The sequence below is a fragment of the Acanthopagrus latus genome, chromosome 8 (genome assembly GCF_904848185.1).
Source record: "Acanthopagrus latus isolate v.2019 chromosome 8, fAcaLat1.1, whole genome shotgun sequence".
Classification (NCBI taxonomy): Eukaryota; Metazoa; Chordata; class Actinopteri; order Spariformes; family Sparidae; genus Acanthopagrus; species Acanthopagrus latus.
The window spans coordinates 18,669,081-18,687,819 of NC_051046.1; the positions used below are offsets into that span (position 1 = coordinate 18,669,081).

The window sequence follows — 18,739 nt, forward strand, 5'->3', positions numbered from 1 at the left end:
TAAATCTCTTTTTGTTGAAACCAAATAATAATTATAATACATTTAGAGCAATGAAATGAAATAATGGGTTAAGGGTATTGATCAAGTCTTTCACTTACAGACATTTTATTTAGTTCATTGATTCAATTACTCTGTTTGTCCCATCCATTAAATCAACAGACTAATATACCAATTTGTGTGACTGTAATTATTAAAGGGGCAGTATGTAGTATTGTATAATTTTTACAATATTGATGAGGTAATAATACAAATGCAGATGTATTTTTTTCACTGAATAAACAAGCTGTTCTTAAGAACACTGTTTAAAGCTAGAAAAGTGGCAAAGGCCAGTTTGTTTATTCAGTTTATTCAGTCATGCAAACAAAGACAGTTTGCTTATTTAGTTTGTTTTGGCATAACAAAAAATAAGATTATAATTATAATTAAGATATGTTCCCCAAAACTACCTTGTGTACCTTTAAGTTAAAGGGAGAAACAGATTGATTATCCTTTTTAATTAGTTTGGGGGGGGGGCCAACATTCATCCAGGCTTTTCATGTAAACTCTATTCTCTGCAGACCATCTGACAAGTTAGATAAGCTCAACATGTCGCAGCAGCATGCAGTCCCACAGACGAACCACATAAACCACCACAAGACCAAGATCTCAGACTCTGAGACCACAGGACCCATCATCCACGAGGTTCTCCTGGAGCCCATACACCGTGATGCAGACGAACGCTGCAGCTTCCACAAAGAATCTCCTGCCACCACCATGTTGGATCTCCCCATAGGAAGTACAGCCCTGGAAATGGACACACACACATCCCTCCCCTCGAACCCCGCGCCCTCTGCCCTCCCACAGTTAGACCACGTGTCGGCCTCTGCGCCCGTGTCCAGGGTTCCGTCTCGGGCACCTTCGCGAGCCGCCTCAACACTGCCCTCCAGCGTTTGCACGAGGAATGGCCTCGTCTCCACACCGAGCCCCATCCTGGAGCCCAACGGGATCGCAGCGGGGACATACCAGAGAGCCCCGCCGCCTGCTGATACACACAAGCAGGTGCAGAGGAGGAGTACTCTTGAGCAAGTGGAGCAGTGGGTTCAAGTACAGAAGGCTGATCACAAAGGGTAGGTCAATGTCATCATGTAATCATGGAAATAAAGATAACTGTTTATTGTTTTACTTTATAGAATGGCACATGATCGCAAACATATCATTAAAACATCTTTATGAATTTTATGGGTTATGGGTTGCATCATTTTTTTTTTTAGTCAAAACAATGTTACAATGATTGTATTATTTTTTCCAATGTATGTACCACATAAGCATGTTCCCTTAACTGATGTTTGGAGAATAACATTTGTAGGCCAGAGCATTTCTGTAGCACCACAATGCTACATTCACACCGGGCTTCATTAGTGACATATTTTACCAAAATTGCAGATCCTGCACTTTGGATATCAAACTTTTGATTGAAAATTGAAATTGAAAAATACTAAGCTTTTTATCAAGCATAAATCTCAAGCAAACCGGAAGCACATTTATAGCACAAGAAATATAATAATAAGGTGTAATCTGTTTTCTTATTCAATCATTTAATGAAAGTTTAGGTAAGATCAGATGAATCTTATATAGATATCATGTGTCTTCCTGCGGTAAGAACATCCTTTTGTGTTCACATTCTATAGCCCGCCTTCCAGAGAGAACACCCTCCCTCGTCGCACACCACCAACGCAGCACAAGTTCACAACGATGGATGCATATCAGACCCTGCCAAGAACTCCTCGTCAGAGCCCCCCACCCGGCCGACTTGGCGAGTACAAGTACGCCCAGGACCGGCTCAGCCACTTCCGCCTCACCCCTGAGCAGGCTGGCCCAGGGTCCAACACCGTCTGGCAGCTGTACGAGTGGCAGCAGCGTCACCAGTTCCGTCATGGCAGCCCCACTGCGCCTCTCTACACCCCGGCCCCAGAGTACCCATTCGGCCCCCGCCCTCCATCCACTGTGCCTCCCTCTTCTTCAGCACCCAGGTCTGAAGGGCCACCCCGCTGTGTGTCGGTACCACCTTCATCTGCAGACATCCCTCCACCCGGGCCTCCACCTGGCAGCAGCAGAACCCTGTCGCCCACTCGGAGGCCGCACACGCCAGCTGAACGTGTGACAGTCAGGCCTGTGGGCGATAGGTCAGTGGTCGACATCCCCTTTGCTGTTTCCCCCCGCAGGACCAAATCTCAGATGCTCAAGGTAAAATAATATCTGACAGAAGCAGAACCATAACTTCAAATTTGTTGCAAACAACACAAACTTCAACCTGTAATTTTTATTTTGTTGGGTAATGCTGTAACACAGTGTGAGTTTTACTATCCATGCTTAGTCTGTTAGGTTTCATATCAGAGGAATAAGAGATGAAAAAGACTTACTGGATTTACTGTGCACAGAAAAGTGTCCATGCACAATTCTACTATTTCGTTTGGCAACTTAGACATTCCTCAATCAAGGGAATTCCAGATAGTTATCTTACACTGTTATTGAAGGCAATTTAATTACAGTACACCCAGATTTTGACAGTAGCTCCTTGGAGCACAATGAAATGATAAATATTTGAGCGTAGAATGGTAATTTTTAAGTTATAATATGATAAATTAGTTTAAGACAAACAAAGACAGATGACAGATTTAATGTGGATGACAACAGATTATTTCCTGTTGTCACTGTATAGATTGCATGAAACTGATTTATATCCTGCCTGTCGTTTGTGCTCTTTGAAAAGATTGGACCATTACTGTTTTTTTCCACTGTCAAGTGCACCATATTAAATAGAACAGTTTTTCATCCAGAACAATGTCAGTCATCTTGACAGTGGGGGGCTGATGTTAGTACTGTGCTCCGCTGAACAGGATAATTGTTTTAGTGCCTCTTTGTACAATGGCAGACATATCCTGAAGGCACTGAGACTGTTAAATTACCTCAACTGTGTCAGCAATCAGTCAAAAAGAAAGTATTAACTGTAAACTATATTAAGAATGTATACATATAATTATTAGTCTATACTTAGTGATAGATATATTGTATGTGTGGTGAATGCAGACTGATAAAAATGGGCAACTCAGTATTTACATATCGCTTTTTTGACACAAATATGTAAATTCACGCCCACTCTCCCACAGCCACAAGCACTTTCAGTTTGCCAAGAGATAAGAAAGAATACACTACATACACTCTGTTATAAAGCTCATTTAAATATTGTATCATCTGAAACAAAAATTGTAGCCTGTGGTGATATGAAACTTTCCATGTTATGTCTCAATAGCAGATTTTTCACCATTTTTATTATTATCTGAAGTGGGACCATCTTTACACTGTAATTCTTCTAAACTCTCTTAACACATTTCATTATTATTACATTATTTCCAAACAGTGTATATAAAATGCGTTCTTTGTGTGTTGTCAGGCTGCTACTATTGAAAGACGGTCAATGCCATCTGGTTACATCACGCACACAGTCAGTGCACCCAGCCTTCATGGCAAAACGGTATGTCTCACAAATGAAAACATAAAATATACTTCTGTGTATTGCAAATATTGATATTTTAAATAACATCACATTAGGCATGGATTTATTGATATAATCAGAAGGCTTAAGAGGCCTGTATTGAAAGTGATGTACAGTTCCCTCTCACAATCTGCTTTTAGCCAAGTATTATGTTTCTTACAACGTGCTCTCCACGCCAGACACGTAAGAAATCAGTCACCACAAGTGTGTTCATTTTGCGCTACAACAAAATATTAACCAAATCTTGATTAGCCTTTTGTTGGCATGAGCCATTTGGGTGTAGCTGGCCATTTGGAATACATTTCCTGTCATGAATAGTGTGTTGCTGTGATTCCTACCATTAATCCTCCTAATTTTAACTGTTGTTCTACTTGTTGTATTTGGCCATCAGCCAAAGTGGCCACCAGCACTGTGAATGCAAGGTTACTTTTTCAGTGAAGTTTAGCATGATCAGTTTTGATGCCAGATTTAATGTCCTGTGGTGCCTGACAGCCCGAGGAGCTCACCCTGTTCCTCATTCAGCTGCGCCGGCATCGGGCCAAGATGGCCACTGCACGTCAGCACACGTTAGCCCAGCTGCAGCGGCTCAACGGTCCCAAAGAGCTGAACCCACCCAACCACCTCCTCACTTCTACCAACACTAGCAACAGCCCCCTCCTCAGCTCCGTCCCTTCACCTGTGTCCCAACTCGGACATGTGGGTCTCTCAGCTCCCCTGGGCTCTTTCAACACCCAGGTGGGGGCCCCCCCTGCGGCATGCCTGTCTGTCCACCCCTCATTTTACCATGGGCTGGTAGAGGTTGCCACTAAACATATTGCAGGGCTGCATTATGATTTACTTTTAGTTATTTTAATTTGTATTATCAATGTTAATTCCCTCCTTCAGAAGTGTAAATATGTTTTTACTTTATTCGTGGCTGTCTTGATGGCATTGTCTGTTTGTCTGTCTGTCAGTTGTCTGTCCTTCACATTCACCATTCCCATCCAGCACTTTGATTTTGTTTTAGTTTACATTTGTGGTGAGTAATCCTTGTCCTCAGGAAAAATCTGAAATGACATTAAACGTGTAACTTTCTCTACTGCTACTTCCAGGTCAGGTTGTCATGTCAACAGAGCAGGAGATAGGAGATAGTTCAAAGGAGATATTTCAAAATAGGCTGTATGTGAGCTGTGTATAGGTTACCATGTCGAATTTGAGATCTTGATCATTCAGCAAACATAGATTAGGTGCTTGATGATCTCAGACGCAGAACACTTGTGTAAAATGAATATATAGGAATATCAGACGAGAATTAAAAACAGCCTTGATGTCAAACTTTTTCTGAGAGATTCTTTAAATTAGTCATTCCAGATAGCAAAATTGTACCGGAGACCTATCATCTGGCTCTCTTGATTGCACGTATGATGATGACTTATGAAAACTGGTCAAGATTTGGGCCAGTTCTTGTTTATTTGCTTTGCTATTAGATGACATATGGCTGCTTGTGGCTCAGATCTGGCAAACGGGTGAACCACCCAAGTGCCCTCATTCCAAGCGGTATGTGGGCCGGATGAACCTGACTGGCGTGTGCCCACAACAATTTTGCTATCTGGGATCCATTATGCCTATGATGATGTTTGAAAAGGGAGGCAGGGAAAGGAAAATAAAGCACCTGAATCACTGCATGTAATTAGCCAAAGTGTTTTGGTAAATCAGCTTCCTGAATACAACAGTATTCTTATGTCATGATATCCAGCTGTTCAGGTCCAAACTACAAAGACATCCACGTCTAGACACACTCTTAGTCCAAACCTCCAACTCCAGGATGATCCTGTACTTGTTTGTCCCCAACTGTAAATATATTGTATATCTAAATGTGAAAAAGACTAACCAAAACAAAAAATCTATAACAGCGGCAGAATCAGTCAACCCTCACTATGTCAGTGGTAACCTCTATCCAACAGCTCTTGTGCTCTCGTGGTGTGACGTCAGGCATGGTTAATCTGTGAAGGATGGCTGTGCAGCCGTCTTAGATCCATCCGCCTCTTTTTCCATGTGCTGGTCTTGGCTGGTCAGTTTTCATATCGTGCTTCTAGTGACACTATCCATAGCATGTTGTGCTGCTAAATTTTCAATGTCCACAAAGCCATCCCATGCTTTGGCAAATCGTCTGGCTGTGGATGTGTTGGACAGTTTGGTCTTCTGATTTGTGAATCTGTCTTTTCCGGCCGTACCTCAACCGTCTGTTGAGTGATATGAGCTGAATTAAAAATGACTTAAAGCTGAATTCAGAGATGTTTCAAGATCTTCTGCTTTTGAAGGATCTGGTCTGTACTGGTGTGTTGTCTGCTGCAGCAGGATCATCTCTGTGAAGAAAAATGACTTTTACTGTATGTGTGGGTGTGTCAGTTGTGATGCATGATCGCACACACACATAACAGCAATTCACACTTCATACTTGACACAGACATGTCACTACATCCCACTAATGAACTGTCAGTGGAGCTTTGTCAGTTTCAGATGACCCTGATTGTTAATTATTGAATTCCTGTCGACACAAATCAATAATCCACACTCACATGTTTGTTACGCTATAGGCTGATGACACCTATATGCAGCTGAAGAAGGACCTGGAGTATCTGGACCTAAAGGTGAGATATGCCCTGAGTGTATCCCCTGATCTCTATTTGTCATTTCAACTTCTGCTTTAATTCAAGTGTTCTGTTTCTGCTGTGCCTCCTCTGATTTGAACTGTCTCTAGCTCAAACTAACACACTTGGTGTTTCCCACTGACAACCACTTCTAACACTCGGGGCCCAACTGTTGAGCCAAAACATTAGACTGCACACTTCAATACAGTTGTTGTGGCATCTTTGTGAGACAAAATATCCCCATTAGACTCTCAAATGTGTGGTTTTTAGAAGCATCTCCCAGAAAGCAGCTGCCATTTTGTGACTGCAGCTCTGTGTCTTTGTGATTTTGACTCCCAGATCAGAGCTCTAGAGCCCCTGATCCTCGCAGTTCACAGTTTACTACTGCACTGCACTGCTGGGCCTCTCAGGCCTCTAATGAACGTAAGCTGTATGTGTGTGTGTATGTATGTGTGTGTGTATGTATGTATCTGTATCCAGTATATGTACTATACAAAGAGATCTACTGTTGTATAATAGTGTGTTAGTGCATTTATGCCCGTGCATGTGTTCAGAGTAGGGATGCATGTGTGTAGTCTGTATGTGAGTGTGTGTGTGTGTTTAGAGAGTCTTTGTTCTAGAAAGACCATCCCATTGCTTACAGCACCGCATTCACGGCTTGAATGGCATCAAATGTCTTATCTCCATGTGACCTTTGAGCTGTCCACCCCCTCTCCCATGTGATGATGGTGACAATGCTGCTGAAAAGTGGGCATGGGATGGCTCGGCAGTGCATGTGTTGTTGGCTGTGGCTGTAGCCCGGTGGTTGAAAAGCCAGCTGCTTCTACCATCGTCTCTGAAACGCTGCACCTCCTTGACATTAACACAGGACTCAGCTGTGTCATGTCCCTATTTATTTCCAAAAAGGAGTACATGTACTCCTAAACTAATAATTTCCGAACTGGGAAAGAGCTGTCATCAGGGAAATTTTGATTATCTCATTGTTATAATTGCACATGTGCTATGCTTTAATGTTTTTCAAACTAGAAGAGTGTTTTAACCCTGAACCCTGTCAGTAACCCCAGTTAATTTCAGTCAGCACCTGAACTCAGGCAGTCCATGGTGTACTCCTAAAACTCATATTTTCCTGTTCTCAAAAAAAAAAAAAAAAACACTGCTTTTTTTGGATGGAGATGAGTTTTTATTGATAAGTCGGTTTGTGCAGGGCTTCAAAGTGTCCATAGCCATTGTGTTCTTCATGGCAGAGCTGATTTTGTGTGCCAGAACTCACTCATATTGTCATGTACATGAGGTCAAGGGAATGTGTCACGGATAGTCTGTCTCAGCCTCGTGATACTGTAGTTTGTAGCTGGTCTCTGTTCTGTAGCTCTTTAATTTCAGCATCACAAGTCAGTCAGTGTACTTTGCCAAACAACTCACCATTGGAAATGTGTACTTTGGATTTCTAGGTAGCTGGAAGTCAGACACTGAAGGACTCAGGGAAACCTGTGAAGGTTGCAGAAAGTGATGTGGATGTAAGTACAAGCTTAAAAGATGCACCAACTTTACACATTAAAGTGTGTTTACAGGTCTGCAGGAGTGCTACTGTTCATGTTAAAAAAGTAGTATAAAGCAATGCAGTTTATCAAATTTCAAGCAGCTTCCCCTGGAGCCATAAAAGGCATTATACTACTTTTTCATATATGCAGTCGTAATCCCCAAGACCTATAAAGACACTTTATTGTGTGAAATTGGCAGAGTTATCCTTATTTTTACTGTATATGCTTGCTATCATTAAAATAACAAATGCACAGTATTGTTCAGCCTCGGTCAGTTTCACTTTCTGAGTGTTCTGTCTTGTTCTGTTTTGTTCCACTCCAAACATTAACATGACATTTAAGTTTGTTTTAGGGAGCGGCACTGACTGCTATGGTTCAATTGGGAGAAATGTAAGGGTAATTACAGCAAAACAAAATATGGATGTTCTGGAAAATGTGTGGGAGGAGGTGCTGCACTATCACACTTCAGCTTCAAGGGTCAACCAGAACATAGAGAGCATAAATATGCAAATACCACAACTCTTTCAGTTTGATAATCCAAACAATTTCATGTGTTTTTTTCTGACAGTTTTACAGCTCCTGTGAAAGTATCCTCAGTATAAGCTTCATACACAACAGTTTAAACAATTTATGAGAGTGTTGCCTGCGATGAATATTTGATTAGATCCAACAACAACATCACCATGGAGACAAAAACATGATTAATAATTTATTTGATGGAATGTAAAAACTAGAGTTGTGTACAAAACTGTGTGTGGATAAGCACTTTGTTCATATCAAGCTGTTCAGACACAACTGTATTACGTGAAAATTGTGTTGTTCTTTTACGTCCGGATGATAAAGCGATTCAACCTTTGCCTTGAAGTTTGCAGGGTGTAATCTGGGATTAATTAACAGAGCTCAGAGCCTTCCTGACACTGTAATTAAAGGTGACAGGTGGGTCGAGCCCACTTTGTGTAATGGGTTTGCTCATAGTAATTACACCTGCACAAGACCAGGGGAGCTGTGAATATAAATGTTACCTACACTACTACATATATGCACTCAAACATTATATATATATATATATATATATATAAAATATGTGTGTGTGTGTGTGTGTGTGAGAGAGAGAGACAGAGACAGAGAGGTAGAGAGAGCGAAAGGATGTACACAGACACACAATCAGAATGCACCTAACAAAGAGGTTCTTGTACATATGGTGAGTTATCTACAGCTGCAGAGACAATGAGAATGTGTAATTAAGTAAATGGGCCACTTAATTACCAAGGGTCAACGCACTTTATCTGTGAGAGTGCAGGTCACTTTATCTGTGAGAGTGCAGGTCACTTTATCTGTGAGAGTGCAGGTTTCTACAATGCTTGTCTGCCTCTCTGTGTCTCCCCCTGCAGGTGAAGTTAAGTCGGTTGTGCGAACAGGACAAGATCCTCAAGGATCTGGAGGCGAGGATCAGCTCCCTGAAGGAAGACAAGGTACACGCTCTGCTAATTATGTGGGCTTTCAGTCAATCAAATGGTCTCATTCTGTCAGCGCTGTCCTTAGCCAGTCTGACGAGTAAACAGGTGAAATGGTACATAATTACAGTAAATATTGGAATGACGTGGCCACATCCAAGGACAATGTTTAGACTGCTGCTGTTAGTTGAGCTGCGGAGGAGTTTGATGACAGACAGTGAGTCAGCTATCAAACAGAAGAGGAGGACAATCAGATTTCACTGGTGGATTTCTTTCTTGATTCAACATTCATAGTCATAGAGGAAATTCTTTTGAAGGAGGCGAGGATATTGATTTCTCTGACTCTGACACACAGTTTCTTGACAGGCAAAGCTAGAATGGCTGATTAACAGAGCTGACTGGATAAAACCCTTACAACCCAAACCGAGGGCTCCGAATTCAGGCTGCTCTAAAATGAAATTCAGTACAAAACTCAGTAAAACTTAAAAAAAAGTATTGAATGAAGGCCGCATATACAACAAGGTGAGTAAATAGGAGGATGTTGGATGAGATCTAATGATGGCCCGTGATTGATAGAAACATGCTGCCCTCTGGAGGTGGCTTTGAATGCTACCTGCTGAATAGTGCAACATTCTCTAAAGGAAGCAGATCCTTGTATCTTTGGTTGACCTCCGACTGCATGACTCCACATTCCTTTAGGATAAGCTGGAGAGTGTGCTGGATCTGTCCCACCAGCAGATGGAGCAGTACCATGAGCAGCCAGCCCACGCCCAAAAGATCGCCTATCAACAGAGGCTGCTGCAAGAGGATCTGGTCACCATCAGGGCACAAATATCACGCCTCTCAACCGTATGTAGGCTTTTGTGTATTTGTATGAGTATGTATGTGCATATTTTTGAAAATGAACACACACACACACACACATATACATATATATATACATATATATATATATATATACACACACACACACACACACACACACACACACACACACACACACACACACACACACAAAAGAACACAGACATCTCTACAGCCGATACGTCCAAAATTTGCCCCTAATACCAAAATAGTCTAGATGGATAAATATCACCAAGAACAAGAGGATGATTTGGGGGTGGAATGTCCCTTTAAGGCACCTCTGTGTATTCAACCAAAGACTTTGTGTGTTTGTGTAATGCAGGAGATGGCGCTAGCCTGGGAGGAGTACAGCAGGCTGGAGAGCTCTGTGGAGCAGTTGAGGATGGCACTGCAGGCACACATGAACCACAGCGCCACACCTCAGGTGACACCTGGAACTGCAGCTCAGATCAGATTTGTCATCCCAGCTGTTTCAGTTTAAACCTCTATCTGCTATAACAGGCTGGGTTTTAACATACAGTATCCGTGGTCTCTGATCTGTTTGAATTTGTTCTTTGTATCATTTTTTCAGAAAATGTAAAATCTGACATGCATCATATTTCTTTTACAAAAATGTCAAACAGTTCCCCCTCAGTTTTTACAACAGAGGTCCATTGATAGGGCAACATTTAATTTAGAACGATTCACAGATTTTTATAAAGAAGATCAAATCTGTGACATTGAAAACCAAGTTAAACAAAAACCAGAGGTGGGGCCAAATGTGTGTTTTCTTCTGTATGTCTAACTGTAGCAAGAGAAAGGTGAGATGAAGCGTGAGTTGTGGAGGATCGAGGATGTGATGGCGGGATTGAGTGCCAGCAAAGCAAACTACAAGATCACCATCGACTCTGTCCAGAACCCAGGTCGGGAACCGCAGCAACTTAGAAGATATTATCAGCAAACGCCTCTCACAACAGTTTTCATGAAACATGTTTAATCAATCTATATACAGTTAGAGTTACACACTGACTAAATAGTTGGTATTTCACATAACATAATATGTTCACATGTTATGGTTGTATCAGATTGCAGTATTTCCTGTGCGATGTTTTCTCTGTGGCATAATTCTTATCTTTAGTTTAGAGTTCTGCTCTGTTCTAAAGTCACAGTATGAGTGGAAACAACAATTGTGTAGCTTGTGGCAGCAAGCTGCATCTAAAGTCTGTCCTCCTATTCTTAGTGTAAATGTGGACAGACATTCCCCATGTTCCTGACTGGAAATCAAACCTGCTAAAATTTGATTTCTCTGTGTTCACACACCCCTGCAGAGAGGAAATTAGTGCCTTCAGTGTCAGACCTGGCAGTGCCTACTCTGAGCACAGAGGTCCAGCCTCCTCCTCGCAGCTCCATCCCCACCATCCTCTCACATACTTTGCCTCACAGCACAGTGCCAAAGTGGGTGAGTGTCCCTCTTCTGCTTCAGAATGATGCAGAGTATACTTGTGTTCATTTTCAGGAATTGCAGGCTAGATTTAGTCTCATGCCGTTAAAGCCTTCACCAATAATGGGTAATAAGTTATAGAGCAGTACTTATGGTACTTCTAAAATCCTTTATCTGCCTGGTTAATGTCCAGGCAGAGGACACCGCCCCACCCAGGCCACCACTGCCTCGCCTCTACGACTACGAGGAGACGCCCCCTGTGGTGCCTCCCCTACCCAGAGAGGCCTCGGTAATCCGCCACACGTCAGTGCGTGGGCTGAAACGGCAATCGGATGAGAGGAAGAGGGATAGGGAGAGCGGGCAGTATGTCGTCAATGGAGACTGTAAGGTATGCTGCCATTTAGGACCTAAGAAAAATCTGTTACTATATTCATCCCAGAGGCACTAATCGCCTGCATACTCACTGTCTTTCTGTCAAACCCTTTCTGGCGTCAGACTGATTTGCGGTCATATCTGAGTGAACCAGAGCTGCCAGGAATAAGCCACCACAGCACCGGGTCTGACGCTGACTACCAGTATTTCCAGAGCAAAGGTAACTGAACAGATAAACATGTAAAATACGTATATTTAACACAGGATACAGACGTTTATAACACCACAGCATACTGCCAGGTATCATCCTATCTTTGTGCGTATAGACTCCAAAGAGGCACAGCAGAGCAACAGGTTGTTATTTCCATTGAAATGAACTCGCTTTTGTTGTTAAGGATACAAGTATGAGGAAAATATACTTAGCAAGCTTTGATTAGATTAATTAAAAGCTTTGAATATGCAATTGACAAGTGTATGTATGTTCAGGAAGACACATATTTTTATTAGAAATCCAATTTCTTCAGACTAGAGGATTCATCAGTTAAAGCATGAAAAATGTTGTACTTGTCTGATAATAAATTATCCCTCAGTAATAGAATTAATTGTCACCTACAAGAGGAGCTTAATATATCAAAGAGATGGATCATCCTCTGGAGCGTTATTAAAATTCTTCTAAATCTTGAGACAGTTCTTTAAAAAATAAAACAAATATTATAAATATTTTTTATGTTTAGCATTTAAGTCAAGGCATTTTATATTCAGTGTTGATATATTGCACATTAATCCTCACTCGTCATGCAGAATGGATACCCTTGTGTTTTTTGTTTCACCTGAAGTATTCATTCTGCATCTTCATCAGCTGTAAGATGTTTATTTTCTAATTCTGTCACTGTGTTTTCACTGTGTGACCTTCATGCTTCCTTCACTTTGCAACTGAAACACTAAAACAAAACTTTACTGATGCTTGTCAACTATGTCTGGCAGGCTCATCGTCTCGACAGAACCAGTCCACCTCCATCTCCTCCTATGTCACCCTGAGGAGAGCCCCCGGGAGCTCTGCAGCAAGGGTGAGTCGAGATATCAGAGGTGGAGGTACCTGTGATTAATTATATGTTAACTAGCAAGTTTAAGGTTTTAAATGTGAGGCCTGACCAAAGCAAAAGATTCTGAATAATATACAGCAGCAACTACCTCATGTGTTTTAAATGTCTGTTTAGCATGTGATTATCCTACGTCTCTCTCTTTCGTTTTTCCTCTTTCTTCATTCCCTTTTTCAGCCGGAGAGACCTAAGAGTGCCTTTGAGCGTCTGTCCTCACCCACAGAAGCCCTGCAGCTCCCGAGCACTAGAGGGCGGATGACTGCCGAGGAGCAGCTGGAGAGGATGAAGCGCCACCAGAAGGCTCTAGTTCGCGAGCGCAAGAGGAACCTCAGCCAGGGCGAACGCTCCTGCACGGGCCTCTCCACCTCCACCGTCACCACCCAACGTTCCTCCTCCTCCTCCAGGCTACCCTCCAACACCTCTGATCCTTCGGCCTCCGTACGTTACCCCCCACCCTCGCGCAGCAGCAGCAGACACAGGGAGCACCACGTTCACCACCACTGCTGCTATGCCACCCTCCAGCCCCCTGCCACATAATAACCTAGCAGGAATGCTAACATGCTAGCACTCTCTACCTTGTGTAACCTGTGGTTGTTGTCGTTAGCTGTGAGCACTAACAAGCTAAAGGGCGGGACTGACTGTGGCTGGCTAGCTAGCTTGGTTAATGCTTTAAGACCAATGGGAGACAAAAAGAGCACATGGGATTGTTCTTGGCTAGCTTTGGACCAGGACAGTGTCACTTCCTGTTTAATACATTTTTTTTAAAGGTTCAGGGGTCACTTTAACCCCTTTGCTACCACTGCCCCCTGGTGGGACCTCACTGACACAATTCTGAATGTAAATCCATTGAGAAAAGAAGGGAATGGAAGGCATCACTCTGCCTTCCATTCTCTATTTTTATCAGCAGAAAGTAGAGAGAAGAGCCCGTTTATGTACATCTACATACCATGTACTTGTACACTTTTATTTATTTACTGAGGGATATTTTCAGTATACAGTTGTACAGTTATATTTTGTAGAGATTTGTTATGTAGAGCATATAGAGGGGATGTTGAAAAAAGAGAAAATAAGTATTCAGGTTGACGAAATGAAGAAAGAGGCAACGCTAGTGGCAAAAATCATGATCACACCTCCCCTCTTTCTTTTCCTCAAATGAAATCCAAGTGCCTTGTTTTGCTGACGATCTTTTTTGCCTTTGTCCCAAATTTACCTCCTTAATCAACATCTGAATTAATCATGGTTTGTTTGGCGCTTGCATCTCCGCCTCAGAATCATAGAAATGATGCAATAGCTAGCTTTAAGGTTGCTGTTCTGTGTAATAGCAGAATTCAGTCAGGACGATGCAGGGACTCTGCTGGTTTTTAAAGGAACACTTTGACATTTGACCCTTGCTTTGAGTAAGACATGCTAACAACGCTAACATGCCGGGGTGATAAAGATTAATACAGTGAGATCTAAAATGTCAAGGTCTTCCATTAAGATCACGTGTCACATAATAACTACCAGTTTGGTATTATGAATACAGACTAACACAGACACACGTAACCAGAAAGCGGTAAGAGTCAGGCTACATTTCCCATCAATCCAAGAAATCCAATTTTCCTGTAACAGTGAGCAATACAGTCTGTAATCCTCTGCCACTACTTTCCACTTCTGTTTTTAATGCATATAACCATAAACGCCAGAGCATATTTTATTTTCTCTACTCCACCAGCATAAAACACGTTTACACCATTTTATATTTGAATTAACATCCTCATTATTACAGCCTTTTCTTGTACAGACCTACAAGGATGTTTTTATTGTTTGACAGTGGTTGATAATAACATTTGCCACAATTAAAGTTGGGGAGAGAATCTGTACTCATATCTGAGTACTTTTAAGTGGCCTATGCTGTGCTGTTTTATGCATCATAATATACAGGACAGGCTCAAGCAACTGGGCTGAAATGCAATAGAAAAATTTAAAAAATCAATGTAAATAAGGAGCGGACAACTTTGTCATGGGGAATCTTTGGGAAGAGTAAGAAAGGAGGAATACAGTGGACATATTAGACAATTTGGGATCTCTACCAGTCAGTCAGTATGTCTTTTTACAAACAGAATCTCTTATAATGGTGAAAAATAGCTCACAACAGTTTAAGTTAGGATATTCACTTTATGATGATACAAAACAGCGAAGGCAGCCAAGTTTTTTTTATTTGGCAATTTACTGAAAGAATTGATGAATATTCAAAACTGTGAAGTTACTGTAGATAAACAAACAATTAGTCTCTGCAGCACTGTACATGTAGAAGATAATTCCATGTGGTCACACTCCACATACAGTTTTGGTTCTCCGTGGTGCTGATGTCCGCTCCTTGTTTTTCTTACGAATATTAACCCTGACCGTTTTTTTCCGCTATATTGCTTTTATCCTTCCACAGCTACGTACAATATATCGGATCTAAGAGAAAATAGTTACAGGAGGTTGCTCAGTTGAAGAGTAGAAATATATTAGAGAATTTAGAGAAGTGAACTGCTAATCGGAACCTAATTCTATGTAAATGAGAAGCAACGCACAACTCTTTTCCCTTTTCTTTTCTATCATGTAGAGATTTGCACTCGACAATAAAGAGTTTCTTGCTTCTGAACCTCCTCTTGGCTGTGTTCTTCCTAATCTGCTGGGGGTTTGATGAATCTGTGTCTGCATGGTGTTCTGTCTCTCTGTCCTTTTGTGTGCGACTGATTCTCCCGAGCACAACAAGGCATGGGATGCAGTGTTTGTCAGAGCATGTGAGCACAGCAACAGATCAGACCCTGCTGCAGACTACTGGAGCGGGAAGGATGCATGCATGGCTTTGATGCTCCTTGGATGATTACTCACAAGTACTTCTCACCACACACACACACACACACACACACACACACACACACACACACACACACACACACACACACAAACACATGCACAGAAGTACACACAAGGGAATACAAGTATTGTTATAAATGCAAACGTGCTGGAGGATAGGAGTGTGTGTGTAATTGTAGCTTTCAGTAAGGCAACTAATCGTGTGTGGGTCTGCTCTGTGGTGATGATACTAAATGTCATATCTGTCCTCCATTCAGTTTAGAGTTTGTCTCCCTCTACCTGAGGTATGACCCACTGCAGAGACGTTACATAAATAACTAGAGGCATTTCTGTAGCCCTCTTTTCCACCAGCTTTCTCTGGTTCTTTAACAGTTTCTAATCAAGATTCTTTGTGCAAACCAGCCCATATATTCTCTGGTTTACAGCGGAGTGCTGATGTCACAAAGATTTTATCTCGATAAGAAATAAATCGATCAAACACAAGTCAAATCCAATATGTGTAAATACTACAGAATACAAAATCTAACAACAGTTAGATGAAGTTACCAACATGTATTCTTGCTGTATTTGTACCGGACGGTTCTAATGATAAAGAGTTTAAGAACATTTTAATGATTGTCGGGACAATATCATGAATCACATTTATGGTGGGCAGAGTAATCGAGACATTGTAACACTGACCTGTAGAATATGACACTTCATTTTCACCTTCAGATCGTGCAAAATAAATGTTTAGATGAAGCTGGGAACTGACTTTTCAGGTTTTTGGAATCAATTTATTTTTGGTTTAGGTCCTCTGAAAGGTTCATTTATTTATTTATTAGGGGTGTGAAACCAGAATGAAACCAGTTCCTTAATGGTGGAAAAGGGGCACGAGTGCTGAATATTGCTGTATACAGCAATATACAATATATATAAATATTGAAACAACTTGCTCATCTTAAAAACAAGTGAGATCATGGTGGAGATGACCTCCTTCCTCTGACCACAGTGCTTTTGTCAGTGCTATTTCATATTTTAACCACAAGCCCCACTGCTTTAATTCACAAAGAGATTGCCACTGCTCTCTTTTGCCCTCTCTGCCTCTGCTCCATGCCTTTTCACTTTTGCTTTATGATGAGTAAAAACATGTTGTAAGCTATTTGTATTAACTTTCACCCTCTATAAAATACTAGGGCTGCAACAAGTGACTACTTTGATTACTTATTTTTCTGCAGATGTTATTCTAGATTAATCGATGACTCTGATTCTTTTTTTCTGAGCATCAGTCCAAAACCCAAAGATATTCAATTTGCCATCATATAAATGAGAAATACCAGCAAATATACAAATTTGAGTAATTGAACCATTTTTTCTCCGGTTAAAGCTGCTTGATTTGTTTAAATAACATCAATGTCTCAGAATCAATTTTCTAATCATATGAAATATCCAAAACTTTTTGAACACATACCTCAAACACTGAGGTTTCTATGATTAATATATATTTACTTTGTCTTTACTGAAGGACTCATATCTGTTGTTATAATGTCAGTCAATCTGTTTTTGACAGTCAGCAGACCAGCTGGGTAATCCTGACTCCTGCCCCCTCACAGGTGTTTGACTGGCAGGAGGAGCGGCCTCTGGCAGAGGGTCAGAGCGATGAAGGGTGGAATCAAGTGAAAGAGAGACGGAGGATCCAATCGGATGAGTGGGTGAAGGCGACGGCCACACGCGTACAGGAGGTGGATGTGGAGCCCTTTGACTACGACCTGGACATCAGCCGGGAGGTAGACACACACAACTGCTTGGCCAACTACCTTTGTCTTAAATTCATGCCAGTTTTTTTTTTTTTTTTTTTTAAGGGTTTGATTTTAGTTGAAAATGTTCAGCTATGTAACACAGCATTAATACCTGAATCAGGAATGCTTTACTGCCATTGTGGAAAAGGTTATCATTATTGCAATGCAAATTATTTTAATATCTGTTGTGTAAAGAAAGGAAACATTAGAAAACGGGACAGTGTTGGCATCGCATCCTTAACATATGGGACTATAAGACGGAATTCCTCTCTGTCCATCATGCAGCTGTCCAAACCACAGAAAGTTCCCATCCCAGAGCGCTACGTAGAGTCTGACTCTGAGGAGCCTCTGAGTCCAGAGGAGCAGGAGGAACGCTTCCGCCGGGCCGAGCGCATCAAGAACCTCCTGGCCAAATCCAGGTAGGCAGCTCTCAAATAATGCCACTGGAGCTGGGCTGTTTTTTGTTTTTGGTGAAGGACTTTACCAGTGGGTTGTGTCTCTGTCCATTTGTATTCCTGAGCATTTGTGTTTTTTCAACAGCGTCCAGAACATACAGCCGTCATCGTTGCTGGACTTCAGTGAGCTGGACTCGGCTCTACAGCAGCAGGAGAGGATCATGAACGTGTCCCAAGCACTGGCCTCCGAGGCCTCACGCAAGAGCAAACTGGTTGCAGGTTAGTGCCCTCACACCTTCATTAACGTCATGCATCCCCCAGCCTGGAAAACAAAAGAACATGTTTTCTCCTTTTTCATAACCCTAACCTTAACAACCGGCCCTCAAACAGTCTCATGAAGAAGATTCACCAAAATATCCTCATTTAGTGTCCTTTAAACCTAAAATAAGTAAAACATGGTTTTCCACTACATGAATGTTCAGGAGTAGCTCCTGTCTACCAATCTGTTGTTGAAGAATAAAGCTGCAGTCAAAATTCATTCTTAATTCACAAATGGTGGTATATACTGGTGCAGCAGGAATCATCTTAGATTACTATCTTAGACAAGCAACACATTATTTGTCGTTGTCCCTGGTGTGCAGGGACTGAGTGGCTGGAGAGTCCGTGAGCATATCTGGTCCAGGTATACCTGCCATTTCCCTTTTTGGGTGGTGTGTATTGTGTTGTGTGTTTCAGTATATACTGTTTGATTTGGTTCAGGAATGTGCACAGATTTGTGGCAAAGGAGACTCTAACCCAAACTGAGA

General features: G+C 41.7%; 1 protein-coding gene across 5 annotated transcripts in view; it reads left to right on the forward strand.

The window, feature by feature from the left end:
• Positions 1–18,739, forward strand: part of LOC119023917 (pleckstrin homology domain-containing family A member 7-like) — a 135,927-nt gene that overhangs the window by 115,635 nt on the left and 1,553 nt on the right. For 4 of the 5 annotated variants that reach the window (XM_037106215.1, XM_037106218.1, XM_037106219.1 and 1 more), the window contains 18 exons: positions 558–1,106; positions 1,668–2,223; positions 3,431–3,511; positions 6,109–6,162; positions 7,611–7,676; positions 9,092–9,172; positions 9,854–10,003; positions 10,341–10,442; positions 10,809–10,920; positions 11,326–11,456; positions 11,632–11,826; positions 11,934–12,030; positions 12,795–12,877; positions 13,088–13,348; positions 17,353–17,526; positions 17,824–17,957; positions 18,079–18,212; positions 18,575–18,615. In XM_037106215.1, the coding sequence (XP_036962110.1) occupies positions 558–1,106; positions 1,668–2,223; positions 3,431–3,511; positions 6,109–6,162; positions 7,611–7,676; positions 9,092–9,172; positions 9,854–10,003; positions 10,341–10,442; positions 10,809–10,920; positions 11,326–11,456; positions 11,632–11,826; positions 11,934–12,030; positions 12,795–12,877; positions 13,088–13,348; positions 17,353–17,526; positions 17,824–17,957; positions 18,079–18,212; positions 18,575–18,600 (2,986 nt within the window). In that variant the 3' untranslated portion in view covers positions 18,601–18,615. The remainder of the gene's footprint in view (positions 1–557; positions 1,107–1,667; positions 2,224–3,430; positions 3,512–6,108; positions 6,163–7,610; positions 7,677–9,091; positions 9,173–9,853; positions 10,004–10,340; positions 10,443–10,808; positions 10,921–11,325; positions 11,457–11,631; positions 11,827–11,933; positions 12,031–12,794; positions 12,878–13,087; positions 13,349–17,352; positions 17,527–17,823; positions 17,958–18,078; positions 18,213–18,574; positions 18,616–18,739) is intronic. The other variant, XM_037106216.1, reaches the window with a different exon arrangement.